The sequence below is a fragment of the Carettochelys insculpta genome, chromosome 1 (assembly GCF_033958435.1).
Source record: "Carettochelys insculpta isolate YL-2023 chromosome 1, ASM3395843v1, whole genome shotgun sequence".
In the NCBI taxonomy this organism is placed as follows: domain Eukaryota; kingdom Metazoa; phylum Chordata; order Testudines; family Carettochelyidae; genus Carettochelys; species Carettochelys insculpta.
The window spans coordinates 321981699-321998634 of record NC_134137.1 but is presented as its reverse complement, the minus strand read 5'-3'; the positions used below and the strand labels follow the sequence as shown (position 1 = coordinate 321998634).

General features: G+C 44.1%; 1 protein-coding gene across 6 annotated transcripts in view; it reads left to right on the top strand.

The window, feature by feature from the left end:
* TMEM117 (transmembrane protein 117) overlaps window positions 1-16936 on the top strand; it is a 375771-nt gene that overhangs the window by 337999 nt on the left and 20836 nt on the right. For all 6 annotated transcript variants that reach the window (XM_075014183.1, XM_075014201.1, XM_075014221.1 and 3 more), the window contains one exon: window positions 15860-15989. In XM_075014183.1, the coding sequence (XP_074870284.1) occupies window positions 15860-15989 (130 nt within the window). The remainder of the gene's footprint in view (window positions 1-15859; window positions 15990-16936) is intronic.

Below are 16936 nucleotides of genomic sequence, written 5' to 3'. Positions count from 1 at the left end.
TCTCCCAAAACATTCTTGTCCATAAGTTAAGGAAATATGCATTGGATCCTTGGAATATAAGATGAATAGAAAGCTGGCTTGACGGTCGGGCCCAGCAGATAGTGGTCAATGTTTCAACATCTCGATGGTGGTCAGTTTCAAGCGAAGTGCTGCAAGGCTCAGTTCTGGGGCCAATGTTGTTCAACATCTTTATTAATAACCTGGATGAGGGACTGGATTGCACCCTCAGCAAGTTTGCAGATGATACAAAGCTAGGGGGAGAGGTAGATACATTGGAGGGTAGAGAGAGAATCCAGAGTGACCTGAATAAATTGGAGGACTGGACCAAAAGAAATCTGATGTGGTTCAACAAGGAGAAGTGTAGAGTCCTGCACCTGGGGTGGAAGAATGCCAATCATTGTTATAGGTTGGGGACCGACTGGCTCAGCAGCAGTATGATGGAAGGAAACCTAGGGGTTATGGTGGATGAAAGGTTGGATGTGAGTAAACAGTGTGCCCTTGTAGCCAATAAGGCTAACAGTATACTAGGGTGCATTAGGAGGAGCATTTCGAGCAGATCTAGAGAAGTAGTTGTTCCCCTCTATTTGACACTGGGTGAGGCCACATCTGGAATATTGTGTCCAGTTTTGGGCCCCCCAGTATAAAGGGGATGTGGATGTGCTAAAGCAGGTTCAGTGAAGGGCAACAAAAATGATTAAGAGGCTGGAGCACAAGACCTATGAGGAGAGGTTGAGGGATTTGGGCTTGTTTAATTTACAGAAGAGAAGATTTAGGGCAGATTTAATAGCAGCCTTCAACTTCCTGAAGGGGAGCTCTAAAGAGGAGGTTGAGAAACTGTTCTCAGTGGTATCAGATGGCAGAACAAGAAGTAATGGTCTGAAGTTGAAGAGGGAGAGGTGTAGGTTAGATATTAGGAAAAATTACTTCACTAGGAGGGTGGTGAAGCATTGGAATGTGTTGCTTAGAGAGGTGATGGCTTCTCCATCCCTCGAGGTTTTTAAGTCCCGGCTTGACAAGGTCCTGGCTGGGAAGACTTGGTGGGGGCTGATCCTGCTTGAAGCAGGGGGCTGGACTAGATGACCTCCTGAGATCCCTTCCAACCCTATTGTTCTATGATTCTCTCCTCTCTAATTCTAAGGCTGGTTCCTTGCCTTCTGCCAGCAATGAGGATATATATTCCCCTCGCCTCAGACAGTTCTCATCTCTTCTCAAGGTACAACTTCCATTTTGATGACACAACAAAAGCCCAAAGTTACTATTAGGAGAATAACCATGTGTGTATTTTACTGCAAAAATATCTTCTCCTCCTCAGCAACACTAAAATACACCAATAAATTCTCTCCTATCAGCCCACAATGGAAATCTATAAATGTGGACATTGGGGAAGAGAGAGAGAGACGGTGCTACATCAGTCAGCTCAGTTGGGATCAACTGGACAGAGAAACACTTGAAGGGGGAAAAGAGGCAGAATAGCAAATACACAGCTTAAAATAGAAGCTAATCTTCTTAAATGTGACAGATACCATCAATACTTTTGAAGCCCTGAAATACTCCAGTTTTTATATTATAATTGAACAGAGGACATACTAGTTTATAACCATGTATTTAATTAACTAGTTTAGCCTTCACATTACAGGTTGAACCTCTCTCGTCCAGCACCCTTGGGACCTGACTGGTCCTGGATGATAGAATTTGCCGGATGATAGGAGGTCCATATTTTCTAGCACATTACCAACACTTCCACTACTTACTGGGCTCTTAGAAGACATTTAGGGGTAAATTACAGCATGGAACACTGAGAGCCAGGAATGGTGGCTGTAAACAAACTTTACTGGACTGCAGGAAACTTGGCCACATCCCTTACAAGTGGGCATCTAGCTAACTAAAATTGTGCCGGATTATGGATGTCGCTGGATGAGAGTGCTGGATCAGATAGGTTCAACCTGTAGTAACTAGAGTCAGATTTGTGGGGGTGGTGGAAATGGAGTTGATGTTACAAAATTCTGAAAGCCATTGAGCTTTTTCTCCATCCCCCTCCCCGCCTCACCCCACTTTTTCTAGTGTGTCTTATTGAGTTCATGTCATTTTTGTCATGGTACGAGATATGTTTCTTTTCATTCTAAAAATACATTCATATGCATTACCTCCACTCACAGCAAGCTGCCATCTCAGAAAACCTGTGAATACACATATTGCTTGTCATCAGCGAAAGTTCTTCACACCTAGCCATGACACACAAATGATTTCACAAAGTGTCTTGCTGAAATAAGTTTTAAAACCAAAATTGGTGGCTAATTTGTTGGTGACTTTTGAAAGAGAATATCATAGGGAGCAGCTGCTTTCCAAAAGCTGGTTTATTTGTTTTTCCCACGAGGAAATAATATAGCATTTAACATTTGTCATATGGCTGAAGAGTTAACTTCAAAAACTCAGGTAAATGTTAATAAGCCAAAATAATTACCTGGCAGAGCTTTACGTGACCCAAGTTGAGATGAGGCTACAGGCAGTTAAGCAAGAATAAAGATTGAGGAAAAATGTGCATTGAATTAAATTTGTAATGCGTGAGACTGGTAAAATGAAGGAAAACAGAGAATGTGCAGGGAATGAAGGAAAGAGCAGTGGCACATTCATTTGAGCAGCTTTTTATCTTAATTGTTGATGGTCATGGACAGCAAATCAACATACAAAGATCAGATTGTAAGAACGAGCCCAAACATGGTGTTATGGTAATAAATGAGAGCTCACTTGTATGTAATAGGCAAGTCCACTGAGGGAGGGTGATGGCTCCTGGAGGAGACCAGCCTCCTGAGAGAGTGTGCTTATTGCTTTTTTAGCCAGGCACAGTTTTCCTTGCAGACACAATCTCTTCTTCTAGCCAATGGAAGGTCTTTGCCTTCTCCCTGCCCCTTCTCAACTGCCATGGGGTGAGTAGGACTATGTATGAGTAGTTCTTGTACTCAGGGGAGGCAGTGAGTGTGCTTGTGCAGGGCCTAGGAACAGTGGGGCAATAAGTACGAAATCTTTCCACACCCTTCTACTCATTGACCACCTGCACATCTGTAGGATACAAGCTGACTCGGATATAATTGATATCCATATATAGTAAGATCCATACAATGAGTCCATCACAAATTCAGCATTTGCCAGCAGAAACCACAGATTTTACTGCAGTTTTTGTTATTATTATTATTATAGGCAGTGTGAATAAAGAGGCTTCTCCAAAACCACTGTGCAGGAGCTATTAGCAAATGCTGTCCTTTCAACTACAGGCACTGGATTGGTGATTTGTGCACACACGCAGAGATGGATCTCAGCCAACAATTGAAACGGGGATGCAAAGTTCAGGAGTGTTGGGTACCAGGGTGTTGTTTGGACCTGTGTGAGTCCATTACTCAACTTAATTGGATGGGAGCGTGGGTGCCAACTTCTGCTCTAGCCAGGGGGTACTCACCGCGTTGCAACCCCAGGCCCTGCCTCCACTCCAGTCATTGCGCCATGCCCCAGCCCTCCTCTTTCTGACCCTCCTCTGAGCACATCATTTCCTCGCTCATCTCCCTTCCTCCCAGAGCTACTGAATGCTGCAAAGTAGCTATTGGTACAGGCAGGAGGTGCTGGAAGGAAGGAGGAAGAGTAGCCCGGGGGGCCATTGCCAGGTGGGAGGAACTTGGGAAGGAAAGGGGTTTGGCTGCTAATTTTTCCTGTGGGTGTTCCAGTCCCAGAGCACCCCAGGAGCTGGTGCCTATGGATGAGATTTAGACAAGGCAGAAGTGAAAGTAACTTACATTTCTTACAGGTTCTGTTGTATCCCACCCCCCGCCCGCCTTTCCCGGGGGATGCTCAGGGCAGGGGATTCAGTGTGTGTGATACAATACCTGTAAGAAATTTAAATGTGGGGTGGAGTGCAGGGGGCTTGGGGCAGGGCTTGAGGGGGGCTTTGTGCCTGTGGGGGGCCTCAGGTAGGAGGTGGGGGTGTGGGGGCCCAGGAGTCAGGTCAGGAGACTGGGGGTGCAGGAGTGAAGGATGTGAGGAGGGGCTCAGGGCAGAGGGTTGGGGTGTGTGTGTGTGAAAGAATCAGGGCAGGAGGCTGGGGTTGGGGCAGGACCTCAGGGCAGGGGGTTGATGCATAGGAGGGAGTGTTGGGGGTAAGGGTGCCCTTTAGAGAGGGCAGAGTCCTACCAATACTACATGTTGCTTGCTCTTCCTCTTCCATTGCTGCCAGGGAGTGAGTGGACAGAGGACAGCTCGCAGCATGGGCTGCTCGCTCTTCTGCTTCCTGCCCTCCGCAGGCGAGCTGTGCACTTTCCTGTCGCTCACTGGCAGTGACAGAAGGGAAGGAGCAAGCAACATGCAGCATCACTAGGAATTGTTGAGGCCGGGGGGCGGGGAACCATCCACTCACCCCCATCCTCCCTTAAGGCATCCTGCAGGTGGGGCTTGGGCAGTCCTGGACCAGTGTGAGGAGCATCCCACCTGACACCTTTCTCCTGTCTGCTGTTTAGCATGGCACTCTGCAGGAGAGCCCTGGGAGCCCGCTTCTCCTCCTACAGCCAAGCATCCAGCTGACTCTTACCGAAATGGCCTGCTGGGGCACCCTTCCTCTCACCTCCAAACAAGAGTGAGTCTGTGTAATGGGGTGTGCTGTACCTTTAAGGACAGGCATCCAGGAAGGGATGCAAGGAAAGGGGAGGACATATATGCACTGCTAGCCTCCTTCACAGAGAGGCGTCGCTATGAGGTCATTGTCATCATCTCAGCCAAGGTGAGGCAGAAACTGGGCTAGTGCTGCACCAGGAGGTCCACCAGAGGTGTTAAAGCAAACCTGGGAAGATGGCTGAGCAGGCTTGTGGCAAAAGCTTTGCAGAAGGGACTAGGGAGGAAACCAGGGCCCTGGCGCTGTGTCTATTGAGGAAAGGTGATTTAATCACAGGCTGCAAGGCACCGATGAGGAATTTCTGCCGTTAGCAGGCAAGAGATCCAATGGTTGGAAACTGAAGTTGGATAAATTCAGACTAGAAATAAAACACATTTTTAAAAGGTCAATTAACCATTGAACCAACTTAGCTGGGACCCGGGTGGCTTCTCTGTCTTGTGAAGTCTTTAAATCAAGGCTGGATGCCTTTTTAAAAGGGTACTCCATAGCTCTCACGGCCGTTACAAGCTAGATGCAGAAATTCCTTCTGTGATTTCAGTTATCCAGGAGGTCAGATTGGATCCTAATAGCTCCTTCTTGTCCTCAAAAATCTATTGATGTCATTATGATAGATTCCACATTAGTTCAGTCACATTTTTGCAGGGTCTGGTCTATTGACACTTCAGATGTATACGCCCTTTTTAGGATTTGTGTGATTCACTCCTTTTGCAGAAGGTAACTCGCTTACTTAGCTGCTCAAGTTTGTGCTCTCTTCGCGTCCATATAAGAGCCCCAGTTGGCCAGGTGGTCCCAGATCTCCTCTCAGAGCTGGGGTTTACAAGAGACATTGCTGTGTCTTTCTCCTTAGGATGGGAGCCCCCTATCTATCCTCTTGGGAGCTGGAGTTGTACTTCAGTCCAGCTGCAGAGCCTCAAGCATCCCTTTTCCCATTTGGTCCTTTTACTTGCTGGTGTCTGCCTTGCTGTGAGGAAGAAGGCTGCCTGTATGCTAGTCCCTCAACTAGAGCTGACCCCCAGTTGGTAGGGTGAGAGGGGAGCTGTACCTATTCTGCAAGGCTCCTTATCCCAGGTCCTTAAGAATCAGTGCCAGGAGCTTTTCTCAAACACCATTTATTGCTCTATGCTTATATTCTGTCTACTCAGATTGTCTTAATATTTCTGTGTTAGACCTTTCCCTGTCTTAGCGGGACACATCACATGACAGAGGTGGGCTGAACCCTAGGCCCTCCTACTCTGAAGGGCAGAGGATCCTGTCAGCACATTTCACTTATTAACAGTCTGGGTTCCTGCCAAAAAGCTGCTATTATCCAAAGATTACCAAGAGGGCGAAGGCAGGTTGGTGGAGGTGCAGCCAGGAATGAAAGCATTGCCCTGTGGCTAGCTTGGGCTCCTGATGACAGAGCTGGTCACAGCCACCAAGTGCAGAGAGAGGTACTATGAAGGCCTTGTGCCCCTGCCTTCCATGGAAAGCCCCAGCATCTAGGCTGTAGCCCCACTTCCTGTTGCTACCCAACCCGCAGCCTCCCTTCCCAACTGCTTCCCAGGGAGACCCTAGAGTTGTGAGGCATTTTGCTACCGTCTGCACCTAGCATGAGGAAGTTTTGCCTTTTCCTGATGTGTAGCAGCTCCCTGAACCCACCAGTCTCTGGCAACCCAGTGGTCTTCCCAGCCCTTTCAGGTCTTGATCTCTCTGTAGAACTATTGATAGGTGTATACCAACCCTCAGTCCTCCAAGTGTCCTTGGGGAATACTCAGCCCCTGGGCCACTGACCGCCCACAGAGCTCTTAAATCTGCTGTTCCCAAAGGAGAAGGACCAAGCCAGTGTGCAACACTCACTCAGGACCTGCTTGCTTAACATAAAGTACGTAGCTTTTGGGCCACACGTCCCTCCAGCAGATCCTCTCTCATTGGAGGAGATGTAGGTGCCCCAGCCGCTTACAGCCTGTTCAAAGCAGAGGGTGTATAGATTACCGGTTTATGGGACCTGTAACCAGGGAAGGCCTGTCCCAGCTCTGCCTCCCTGCACATAGCCAGTCTTATAAACGTTACAGTCAATGGCACAGGATTGGTTCCCAGCAAAATGTTGTTATTACAGGTAGAACCTTTCTAGTCCGGCACCCTCAGGATCTGATCGGTGCCAGATGAGAGGATTTAACAGACGACGGGAGATCAATATTCTCTAGCACATTACTAACTCTTCCACTGCTTATTGGGCTCTTAGAAGACAGTCAGGGGTAAATTATAGCTAAATAACAGCACAGAACACTAAGAGCCAGGACTGGTGGCGGAAAACAAACTTTATGGGATCACATGAAACTTGGCCATACCTATGAAAAGTGGTTGTCCACCTAACTAAAATCATGCCGGATTATAGATGTTACCAGATGACAGAGTTCTGGATTAGAGAGGTTCTATCTGTATCTGAAAGTTGCTAGTATTGGGGTTGCTCTGGGTGTGTTTACATCATATGTGGAGATCGAAAACTAAGCTATTTAAGAGACATGCAGGTATGAAAAGTATCTGAAAAGTCTCATTCTCTAAACAGTATTTTCCCTCCCACCACAATCTCCATTAAACTAAAAAAAGGTTTTTATGTGTTAGATCATCCGAAGATGTGGGTCTTACCCATGAAAGCTCATGACCTAATACATGTGTTAGTCTCTAATGTGCTACAGGACCAATTGAGATTTTTCTGAAATTAAGTAATTATTCTAGGCTGAAACTAAACAGAAGTTGCTTTGGGGCTCCTTTCCCTTCCAGGTCGTCCTTTGAAGGTTGAGGGCAGAGGGGCATAGGATGGAATTTCTGTTACTTGGTTTGGGAAATGAGATTCCAGTCAGAGGAAATCAGAATAGTTTTGTCCTCAAGCTTGAGCTCCTTTGGCAACATGCAGTCCTTTCCTGGGCTCCCAGCACTGAAGCATGTCAGTTTAATGAGGCAGCCTTTGGAAACTGTAAATCAGAGGTACTCACTCTAGAGTCTGAGAGCCTAGTGTGAATCCCCAGAGTCCAAGTGCACCTGTGGTGGCTTTCTCCCTGTAACTGCAGGATGAAGTTTAAATGGATCAAGAACAGGACTTGGCTGCTTGGGGAGTTCAAAGAAGAATCCATTTGTCATCAGGCATTATGACAGATGCTCATATAAACTAGGCCATAAGTATGGCTGTGTGCATTTATTTCTAAAACTACGCTAACATGTATGATTGCAATCTAGTTACAGCATTCAGGATCCAGTTGCTAATGGGGCCCTAGATATTGTAACGCATAGGCATCACTATACCAAACGCTGAGGATGAGCATGTACCATATGAATTATTATCGGTTGAGAAATGGAAGTACACACCATATTCCTCTGCAGTGATTAACCTTTCATGTGAGAGCAAATATCACAGTGTGAAGCCTGCAAGGTGTAGAGAAAAATGTATGAAACAATATAAGGCATGACTTCAGATATGAAATTGATTTCTAACACAACCAAAAAGAATTTGTATTGGTTCAGATTATAATTGGAGCAGTTAATTACCTCCCCTTATTAGTGAAAATAATTTATTTTGGGTGCCATGGTCTTTCTGCAAACCCCTTTCTTTTCACTGTGTTTAGCTCAGCAAGTCTGACTAAACTCCAGTCCCTGAGCTTTGCTTTCTTCCCCAAAGGCTGTGATCAGTGTTGGTTACCAATAACCAGTGGGTTTTTTTGTGCTGGTACTTGCCGATACTGAGTACTGGCACGTTGGCAGCCCCAGCCATGGGATTGGCTGGGGGGCACGGAGCCAGCTGATTACCAGCAACTCTTTATTTACAAAAAAGGCACTGCCAATAACCAAACAGTTCTCTTATTTGGGACAAAAGCATACAGAGAACACACAAGCTAATAACGTCTCCGTGCTCAGTAAATATACCAGCTGTCACCCACCTTCCTCACAGAGGAGCCTGGCTGATCAAAGTCCCCCCAACCCTTTGGCAGGACTGGATCCCTTGTTGAACATGTCCATTTGCTTAATCCATAGACAGGCCCCTGTATCAGCTCAAGCTGGCTCTTTGACCTCCAATTTCTTTTATCTATTTAATATTTTATTTATTTATCTGTTTGTTTATTTATTTATTTATTTGCCTGCATCTCTTGAAACCCTGAACCATTATAAGCAAAGCATTCCAGAAGGTGCACTTTCCCAGAGCTGTTTACAGGGACAGTTTTCCATTCCTGGAAGGGACACAGTAATCTTACCCTATGAAGCAGAATACAGTCACTAACCTGCAATGATACATTAATTCAGTAGTCCCAAAGATACCATTTGCAGCTGCAGTATAAGTTTAAGAGCCTACCTTTAGACTCCTTTAAAAAAAAAGTCAGGTTTCACTCTCTTTCCTTTACAGATTGGATCGTCCATGTTGAGAACTAGTTCTCTAGAGTGGACAGTCTGCATTCATGTCCTGTGGCTGTTCTGGAGAAAATCAGTTACAGGAATGACAAAAAGTCTAATTGTCACAGCAGCCTATTACTTTATTTTAACTCCTTGGCTCCATGCTGGCTGGGAGTTTCTGCATTAGTGCTGGTCCATGTTGAGCTAACATGGAATTAGAACACTCTTTTACCAAAACAAATTTGACTTACAAGTGTTCAGAATCCAAGAAATTATGCCTCCCCTGGAACTGAAGAAAGTTGGGATGTCCTGGGTGTAGCCATAGCTGATATCAGCTTGCAACAGTCCAAGGATGGCCCAATGGGGATAGCATTATTTATCAAAGGTGGGTATAAATAGGTGCCAAGATAACTTTCAAGAAGTGATTTTTATATAAACATATATGAGGCTTAGCATCAAAGACATGGAACCAATAATCATATAATAGAAAAAGTGAATCATAACTGTTCATGCTTTGGGGAAAAATGCCAAAGCTAGGTAAAAGTCTGAGAAAGTCTGCTTCACTGAAAGTGTAGCTTAAGTAAGGGTTGTAGGATCAGACTCACAGAAGTCATTGGAGAGTTCAGGCTATTTAATAAAATATGGGTTGTGTTGGACAAACGAGAATAGTTTGTGTGTAAAAGACAGTTACAGCCTGAGGGTGTCAGATATAACTTTTGTAACCATGGTATCTTTTCGAATGAGATCTCTCAACTCACCTCTCTCTTGTAATACGAACAGGTAGTATATATCAATAGTAATAGTGGTCTCAATTTTAATGCAATGTTTCTTGGTCTCAGTGATGTTTGTCTGAGACAGAGTCTGATAACTGGTGTTCCAATAATCAGTAATAAATCCACAATCAAGAATAAATCAATAATTCTCTCTCCAATCCAACTACCACTGTTTGACTGGTTCAATTTATTAAATAATTAGAGACCTTGAATAAGACAGACGGATTGGATTTATTAAAAGCTCAGACAACCAGACCATCCCCAATCCTGCAGTGCTGAGATGCGGATCCCAGCCTTCTCTTGAGTCTGATGACCTGTTGACAGCATGTAAAATTAAACCCCTAGTATTTTATATATTGGCAGTTTCAAGGTCCTAGTAGTTCTCTTTTCTGACCCAAATTTATCATGGTTTTCTAAAGCTTGAAATTTCCATCATAGTTCATAAATTTCCAGCTGCATGATTGGTTTTTCTTTTGCCAGAAGCTGGGAATGGGGAATGGAGGAGGGCTCACTTGATGATCAGCCTGTTTTGTTCATTCCCGCTGGGGCACCTGACATTGGCCACTGACAGGATACAGGGCTAAATGGCTCATTTGTCTGACACAGTTTGGCTTTTCTTGTGTACACAACTGTTACTTACTTGCTATTTGTTTTATTAAGTTATTTTTACACCCCTTTCTCTTAGAGGTTATATTGTTTGCCCAGTTAAACAGAAGGACGCTAGGCAAAAGGTTGCTATATCTTTCCTCTTCCTAGAACTACAAGCAGATAAATTGCCACTCTAACATTCCCACAAGCATCTTGGTCCTTTGGCTCAACTTTAGCTCATAGACCAGCTAGGTCTTCACAAGAGCAGCTTACTAGCCCACAGGCCGCATCTTAATTCATGCAAAGCCTGCAAGGATACCACTATTTGCTTATCTACATGAAGCTACATAAGGCTCACCATGGGTACATCTACACTTACAACAAACTTCGAAATGGCCATGCTAATGGCCAAATCGAAGAATACTAAATAGGTGCTGAAATGAATATTCAGCGACTCATTAGCATGCCACCAACCGTGCCGTGGTTCACTCACCCATGGCGGTCTACATGGAGGTTCCTTTTTGAAAGGACCCTGCCAACATCGAAATCTCCTTATTGCTATCAGCTGAAAAAGACCCTCCCCCCCGTGTAGACTGCCATGGGCGAGCAAACCGCAGCACTTTTGAAGAGCCGCAGCTGGCGGCATGCTAATGAGGTGCTGAATATTCATTTCAGTGCCTCATTAGTGTTCATCAATTTGGCCATTAGTATGACTATTTTGAAGTTTTTTGTAAGTGTAGACACAGCCCATAAGTTATAAAGGGATGGGCATACAAAATTTCAGTTTCAATCTTTTGCTCCTTACCTCTACGTCTTAAGCAGCAAAACAAATTGAACACAATCAAAATTGTAATCTCTTGAACTATAGTTAAAGCCTTGAAAGTAAATTTTACCTAAATATGTGACAACAGAACACCAAGATCCTCATCTTGGAATAACTGAGCTCCGTCTCTGCCTTTTTCATGTCACTAATTTGTGTAAAATGAGTATTTTTTCTGTTAACAAGATTTTCGTGCTTAACGTTGGCAGAGTGATGTGTGCATCAAAACCAAGGACCACTTGACAAAACATCTTAAAAAGATAGGGTCCCTCACCCAGAAGGCTTGACAGCATAATTTTATATTTTTCCCAGGGTACACTACAAAATAAAGTCAATTTTATCACAGTCAAATTTGTAACACTGGATTTTGTAAAGAGGAAGTTAAGTGTCTGCACTGCCCACAAAGTCAACTTATTGCATCCCCACTAATTGCCAAAGTTTGACTGTTGCAGCAGTGCATTGTGGGAACCTATGCAAAAGTTTCCTGAGCCCTGTTCATTCTGGGCTTTTTTGGTGCTGCATCATGAAAAAAAGTCCCCACAAGTGGTTGTGGGGTATGATGTCATTATCCCACACTGCATTGCCCTTAAAACAAATGGCCATTTTTCAGAAGTCTCTTTCCCCTATGAGATTGTTTGAGTCATCTGAATCATGGACCTTTAAGCCAAATGTGCCATGATAGCATCACTTTCATCTTCCCAGAGTGCACTGTCCTCATTCCTCTCCCTTTGGGGCCAAGCGGCCAATTCTCAGAGGGAAATTAGGAAAAGTGGTGAATCCCAGAGGCCATTGGTGTCCAATGGTTAGCATCACTCAGAAGAAGAGTAGGGAAGACAGAGTGCCTCACTTTCTAGTGATTAGTCTGCCTTCCCCCATTGGAAATCACTGGTCCCCTGGGGAAAGAATACCTAGAGAAACGTGTACGGCAGCCAAGAGGGTTGGCAAAGGTGCTCAGGCTACAATCATCTATGAGCCTTTCCCTGTTCTGACTGTGCCATGCTAACAAGAACCTCACTGGTCCCCTGGGGAAAGAACGCCAATGGGTACAGCAGCCAAGTGGATTGGCAAAAGTGCGCAAAGGTGTCATCTCTGTATATTTGTACAGCAAACAGGACACGGCAGAGACTGTGCAGCTCCCCCGAGCCAAACGCTTTGGGAAGCAGGGGATGGAGGAGGCCAGCCCACAATTCCACATTGGCCAGGGCCAGCCCCCCAATCCTATTGAGCCAAGGGGAGGCAGGGTGTTGCAAGGCTCCCGTTAACATGGTGCAGGCATCAGGTTCTAGGGCCTCTCGGTGACAGCCACCCAGCCCCAAAAATCTTTACCGTGGGGGAAGATTTCCACCGGTGGCAGCCAGCCCTCAGATCTTTCCTACCTTTGGAGCTTTCACTTTGCACAAGCCAGGATATGCTGCTGTCTGGAATCATGGACCGCACTGTGCAGCAGGCCTGCGTTTTTATTGAGTGGGGGGCTAGCCATGTGGTGTGGTTGGGTGGCAGATAGACCCTCGACTGCATGGCACCTGTAAGAGAGGGTGTGCCCCCTTACAAATGTGACCTGCAGAAAAGAAGTTTCTTGGCCTCTCATACAAGCATGACCCCCCCCACAGCCAAGCTGCCACATGGTGTGTTGGGGTGGGGGCTAGCCCATAAGATGAAATGAGTCCTTGGCTCTCCTAACGGCGCTGTGCTGGAGATCTGTAAAGTAGCTACATGCAATCGTCACGCTGATCAAAAAGAAATGAATTCAAAATGCCAGGCTCCCTGTTTCCTACTTCTTGCTCACCTAGATCAGTGGCCAGAAAGGACACCTCAAGGGGCATTGTGGGACAGTTTCTGGGGCTAATATAAATCAATTTTTACCCTGGTTAATCTACACTGCTTTAGCTCAACATTGCAAATTCGATTTTTCAAGTAATTTCATTGGGAAGTCAGCAACACAGAAGTCAGAGTTACAGCCACTTAGGATCAACTTATTGAGCACTGGGGCATAAATGGAGAGTTTATAAAATTGACTATAGAGCCTTAAATTTGATTTTATCTCCTAGTGTGGACCAGGCCTCTGCAAGTGAGAGATAAAAGCAGGAGGAGACAAGGAGTGAGGAAAGATGAGGGTTATACAACTGAAAGCACCTGGTTTCTTCATTTTAGTATGTGTGAGGTCTTGAAGGGTCTATGTATGCTTCTTCATGTGGATACGTGGCTATGTCGGCCACATATTTCTTGGTCATGTGACATATTAGTCAGGAGATGTCAACTTGGGAGGAAATACTGCGAGCTGAGAACACATGCACACAAACAAAACAGTTGTATTTTGTTTCACTCTTGTCTGCAATATGACACCTTGCATCACAGTGAGCACCAAGAGTCATGTGTCGGGTCAGAAGAATGTCCTCAGCTAAACCCATTTAAGCTGATGTCACAACTTTTGCCTCAGCTAATTAGACGTGCTTAAAATGGGCTACAGTAGTGTTCTGTGACTCCAGAAAGCTGGCGGTCTACTCCCAGCTCTCCCACTGGCCTGTTAGGCTATGTCTACACTAAATCCATCTGTCAACAGAAGTCACAGTCGGAAGAGATCATCTGACAAAACTGCCGACAGAACGTGGCCACACATAAAAGCAGATCCTCTGTCGATCCACTCTGTCGACAGAGAGTGGCCTGGCTGCCCACCCACTGTCTCAGCAGAATGGCCAACCGAAAGCACAGCAGACAGGACTGCACAGGGACCCATAAGTCCTCTCTGTAAACAGAGGCCCCTTCCTCCCAGCATCCACAAGGCTTTTTTGTCAACAGATTCTGTCAAGAAAGATGTTCTGCTTCATGGGGGGAGAGGAAGAAGGTTGTCGACAGAAGTGCTGAGTTCTGTTGAGAGCATTTCAACAGAATGCATTTTTAGTGTGGCCGCTCTGCAAGTTTTACTGTTGAGGTGGTGGTTGGTAGCTTTAGCTGGTCTTTTGTTAATCCACAGGCAGCATGGCTTTGAGCAAGCTCCTGGCTGCATGGGGGACAAGGAGCTGGGTTGAGCTCCCACCTTGCATACTGAAGGAATTCGACTTGTATGTTCCAGGGCATTGCTGACCCCTAATGTAGCGTGATTTCAGTTAGCCAGTTTTGTCAACAAAATTCTTTAGTGTAGACGTAGCCTTAATGCATATTAATATGTGTGATGTATACTAGCCCAGCATATATTGGTCAACAGGTCCAACACTTGTCCCTTTCATGATTGGTATTATCAAGTCAACATCTTTGTCAAATTTAATGCAAGAAACAGTAGTGAAGGTATTTAGGTACGTTTTATATTGTTTCAGCAAACTGCCTAAGCAGCAATACATGATTAATACAACTGAAATTAATTTTCGTGTGATATAAGCAAGGCTTTAAATGCAGGTTCTGTCCTAGTTTGGGAAATTAGTATTTTAAGATGCCCCATTGTGGCTAAGGTCATTTAAGGGTTCATTTGTCTTGTGCAAATTATTGCTAATTTGAATAATGGGAGTGATTTTTTATTTAATATTTTTCTAAAATTTAAGTTTGTCAAGATAATATGCATGTAAAAGAAAGAGTGCAGGTTGAATCTCTGTAGTCTGGCAACTTTGTGATATGATCAACACAGAACCAGAGAACTTGTCAAACCATAGGAGTCAATATTGTATAGTAGCATTTCCAACACTTCTACTGTTTCCTGGGTTCTTTGAAGATATTTATGAGTAAATTAGAACTAATAACAGCACAAAGCAGTGAGACCCAGGACTGGTGGTTTTAAACAAACTTTATGGCACCACAAGAAAGTTGGTCACACCCATGATAAGTGGACGTCTAACTATAATCATGCTGGATGGACCATGATTGTTGCCAGACCAGAGAGTGCCGGACTAGAGAGGTTCAACCTGTAGAGTGTTTCATCATGATACTGGGGCTTGCTTTATGTCTTAGCTTCATTTTTAAAAACTGGAATAGACATTATTGTAGTGTGTTGCACAGTACTACATCTGTGAGAAGACACACACCCACTTGTCACAATTGTCTTCTGTTGGAGTTCTGTGTGCATAACACTTCCAGGAGCAGGCCTCTGATTGCCAGATTTGTTATCTGTAAACTGCTTTCCAAGTTAATCAAAGGCGCTAAGACTATTGCTGCAGGTGAAAAGAATCAGTTTCTGATTACATTTTTTATAATTAAGTGCATTATGAACCTAATTTCCTTCTATTTTTAAATGCCAGGAATAGACATACGTGTGCTTAGATTAATTTTGTACTGTTAGTAGATACTATAGGTTCATCATTACCATTTTGCGATGACTATCTAAGTACATAATTATATGCATTTAAAGTCATAATCAAATCACATATTTCTAATGTAAACAATATTGCAGTTCAGGTGGTTCATTCAAGATTAAGACAGAAATATCCAGTAGCAGGTGGCTATAAACAAGAAGTGTAGAATCACAGAAATGGCTCCATCAAGGTTGGGAGGATCTTTGAGAGGTCATCTACTCTTGCCTCTTTGTCACCCTCTCCCTGTCAGTGACCCTGATTCCAAGAGCTTGCCATATTTTTGTGTTTTGCTATATTACTTGTCAGAAACCTGGCTCTGCTACTAATTTAGACCATTTTATGGGGGTAATGTATTGTGAGAAGTTTTTGTTTTGTTGTTCTTTCTTAACAGGATTGGGAGTTTCCACATTTCATGGGTGATGTTGATGTAAATCTTCCTGGCTTGCCATCTTCACATCTGCAGTTCAAACTACCTTACTTCCAAAAGATCTTCAAGGAAGAATATCACATACATATAACAGGTATGTAATCTTATGCACGATGTTATCTATCTCACAGGTACTCTTTCTGCTGTGGTGAATCTATTGATCATATGACTTTTACCCAAATTATGCTTTTTATTCAAAATCGCCCATTAGTAAAGAGAACAAAATATATATCCCATCAAACAAACAGGCTTACAAATTCTCCAAGGACTTCTCAACTTTCTGTGCCATTTTATGCTACCTATTGTTGCTGCAGAAATCATATTTATCTGAAATGATTCTCTTGGGGAATTAACAGCTTATTACATTTTCAGATCTGTTCCACTTTGAGATCACATCAGTATGATGTTCTTTCTTTCCTCCAGTCATTCTCATCCATGAAAAGCTGTCTAGAGATACACTTATATCAGTCCTTTAAGCAGAAGCAGAGAGCTGAATGATCCAAACCAAAAGGGACTATAGATGTTCTAAAGCAGTATTTCTCAACCTTTTTTAAACTATAAAGTACCCATTTAAAAAAAAAGTATAAGTATCCCCAGACTTTTCTGGCATACCCCAAATACCACTGGTTGAGAAACATGCTCATAAGGTCATCTGAGGTCTAGAAGCAAGTGCCATTCAACCTTTCCACATTAGTGTACCCTTGTCAGGAGTCGGATTTGTTTTGCATCCCACCAAGTTACACCTCACTTAAAAACTGCTTACTTACAAAAACATGCAAAAACGCCATGAACTACTGCTGAAAGCTTACTGACTTTCTGTGATCTTGTTATCAAATAAATGAATTGGAAGAGAAATATTGGACTTACATTTCATCATAGGGAATATGAAGCAGGGGAAACAAGTCATTCGCTGAATGAACTTTTAGATTGTACTGACTTTACTAGTGATTTTTGTGTAGCCTGTTGTAAAACTAGGCAGATATCTAGATGAGGTGATGTGCCCCCTGAAAAATCTGGGTGTACCCCCAAGGGTACCCATAC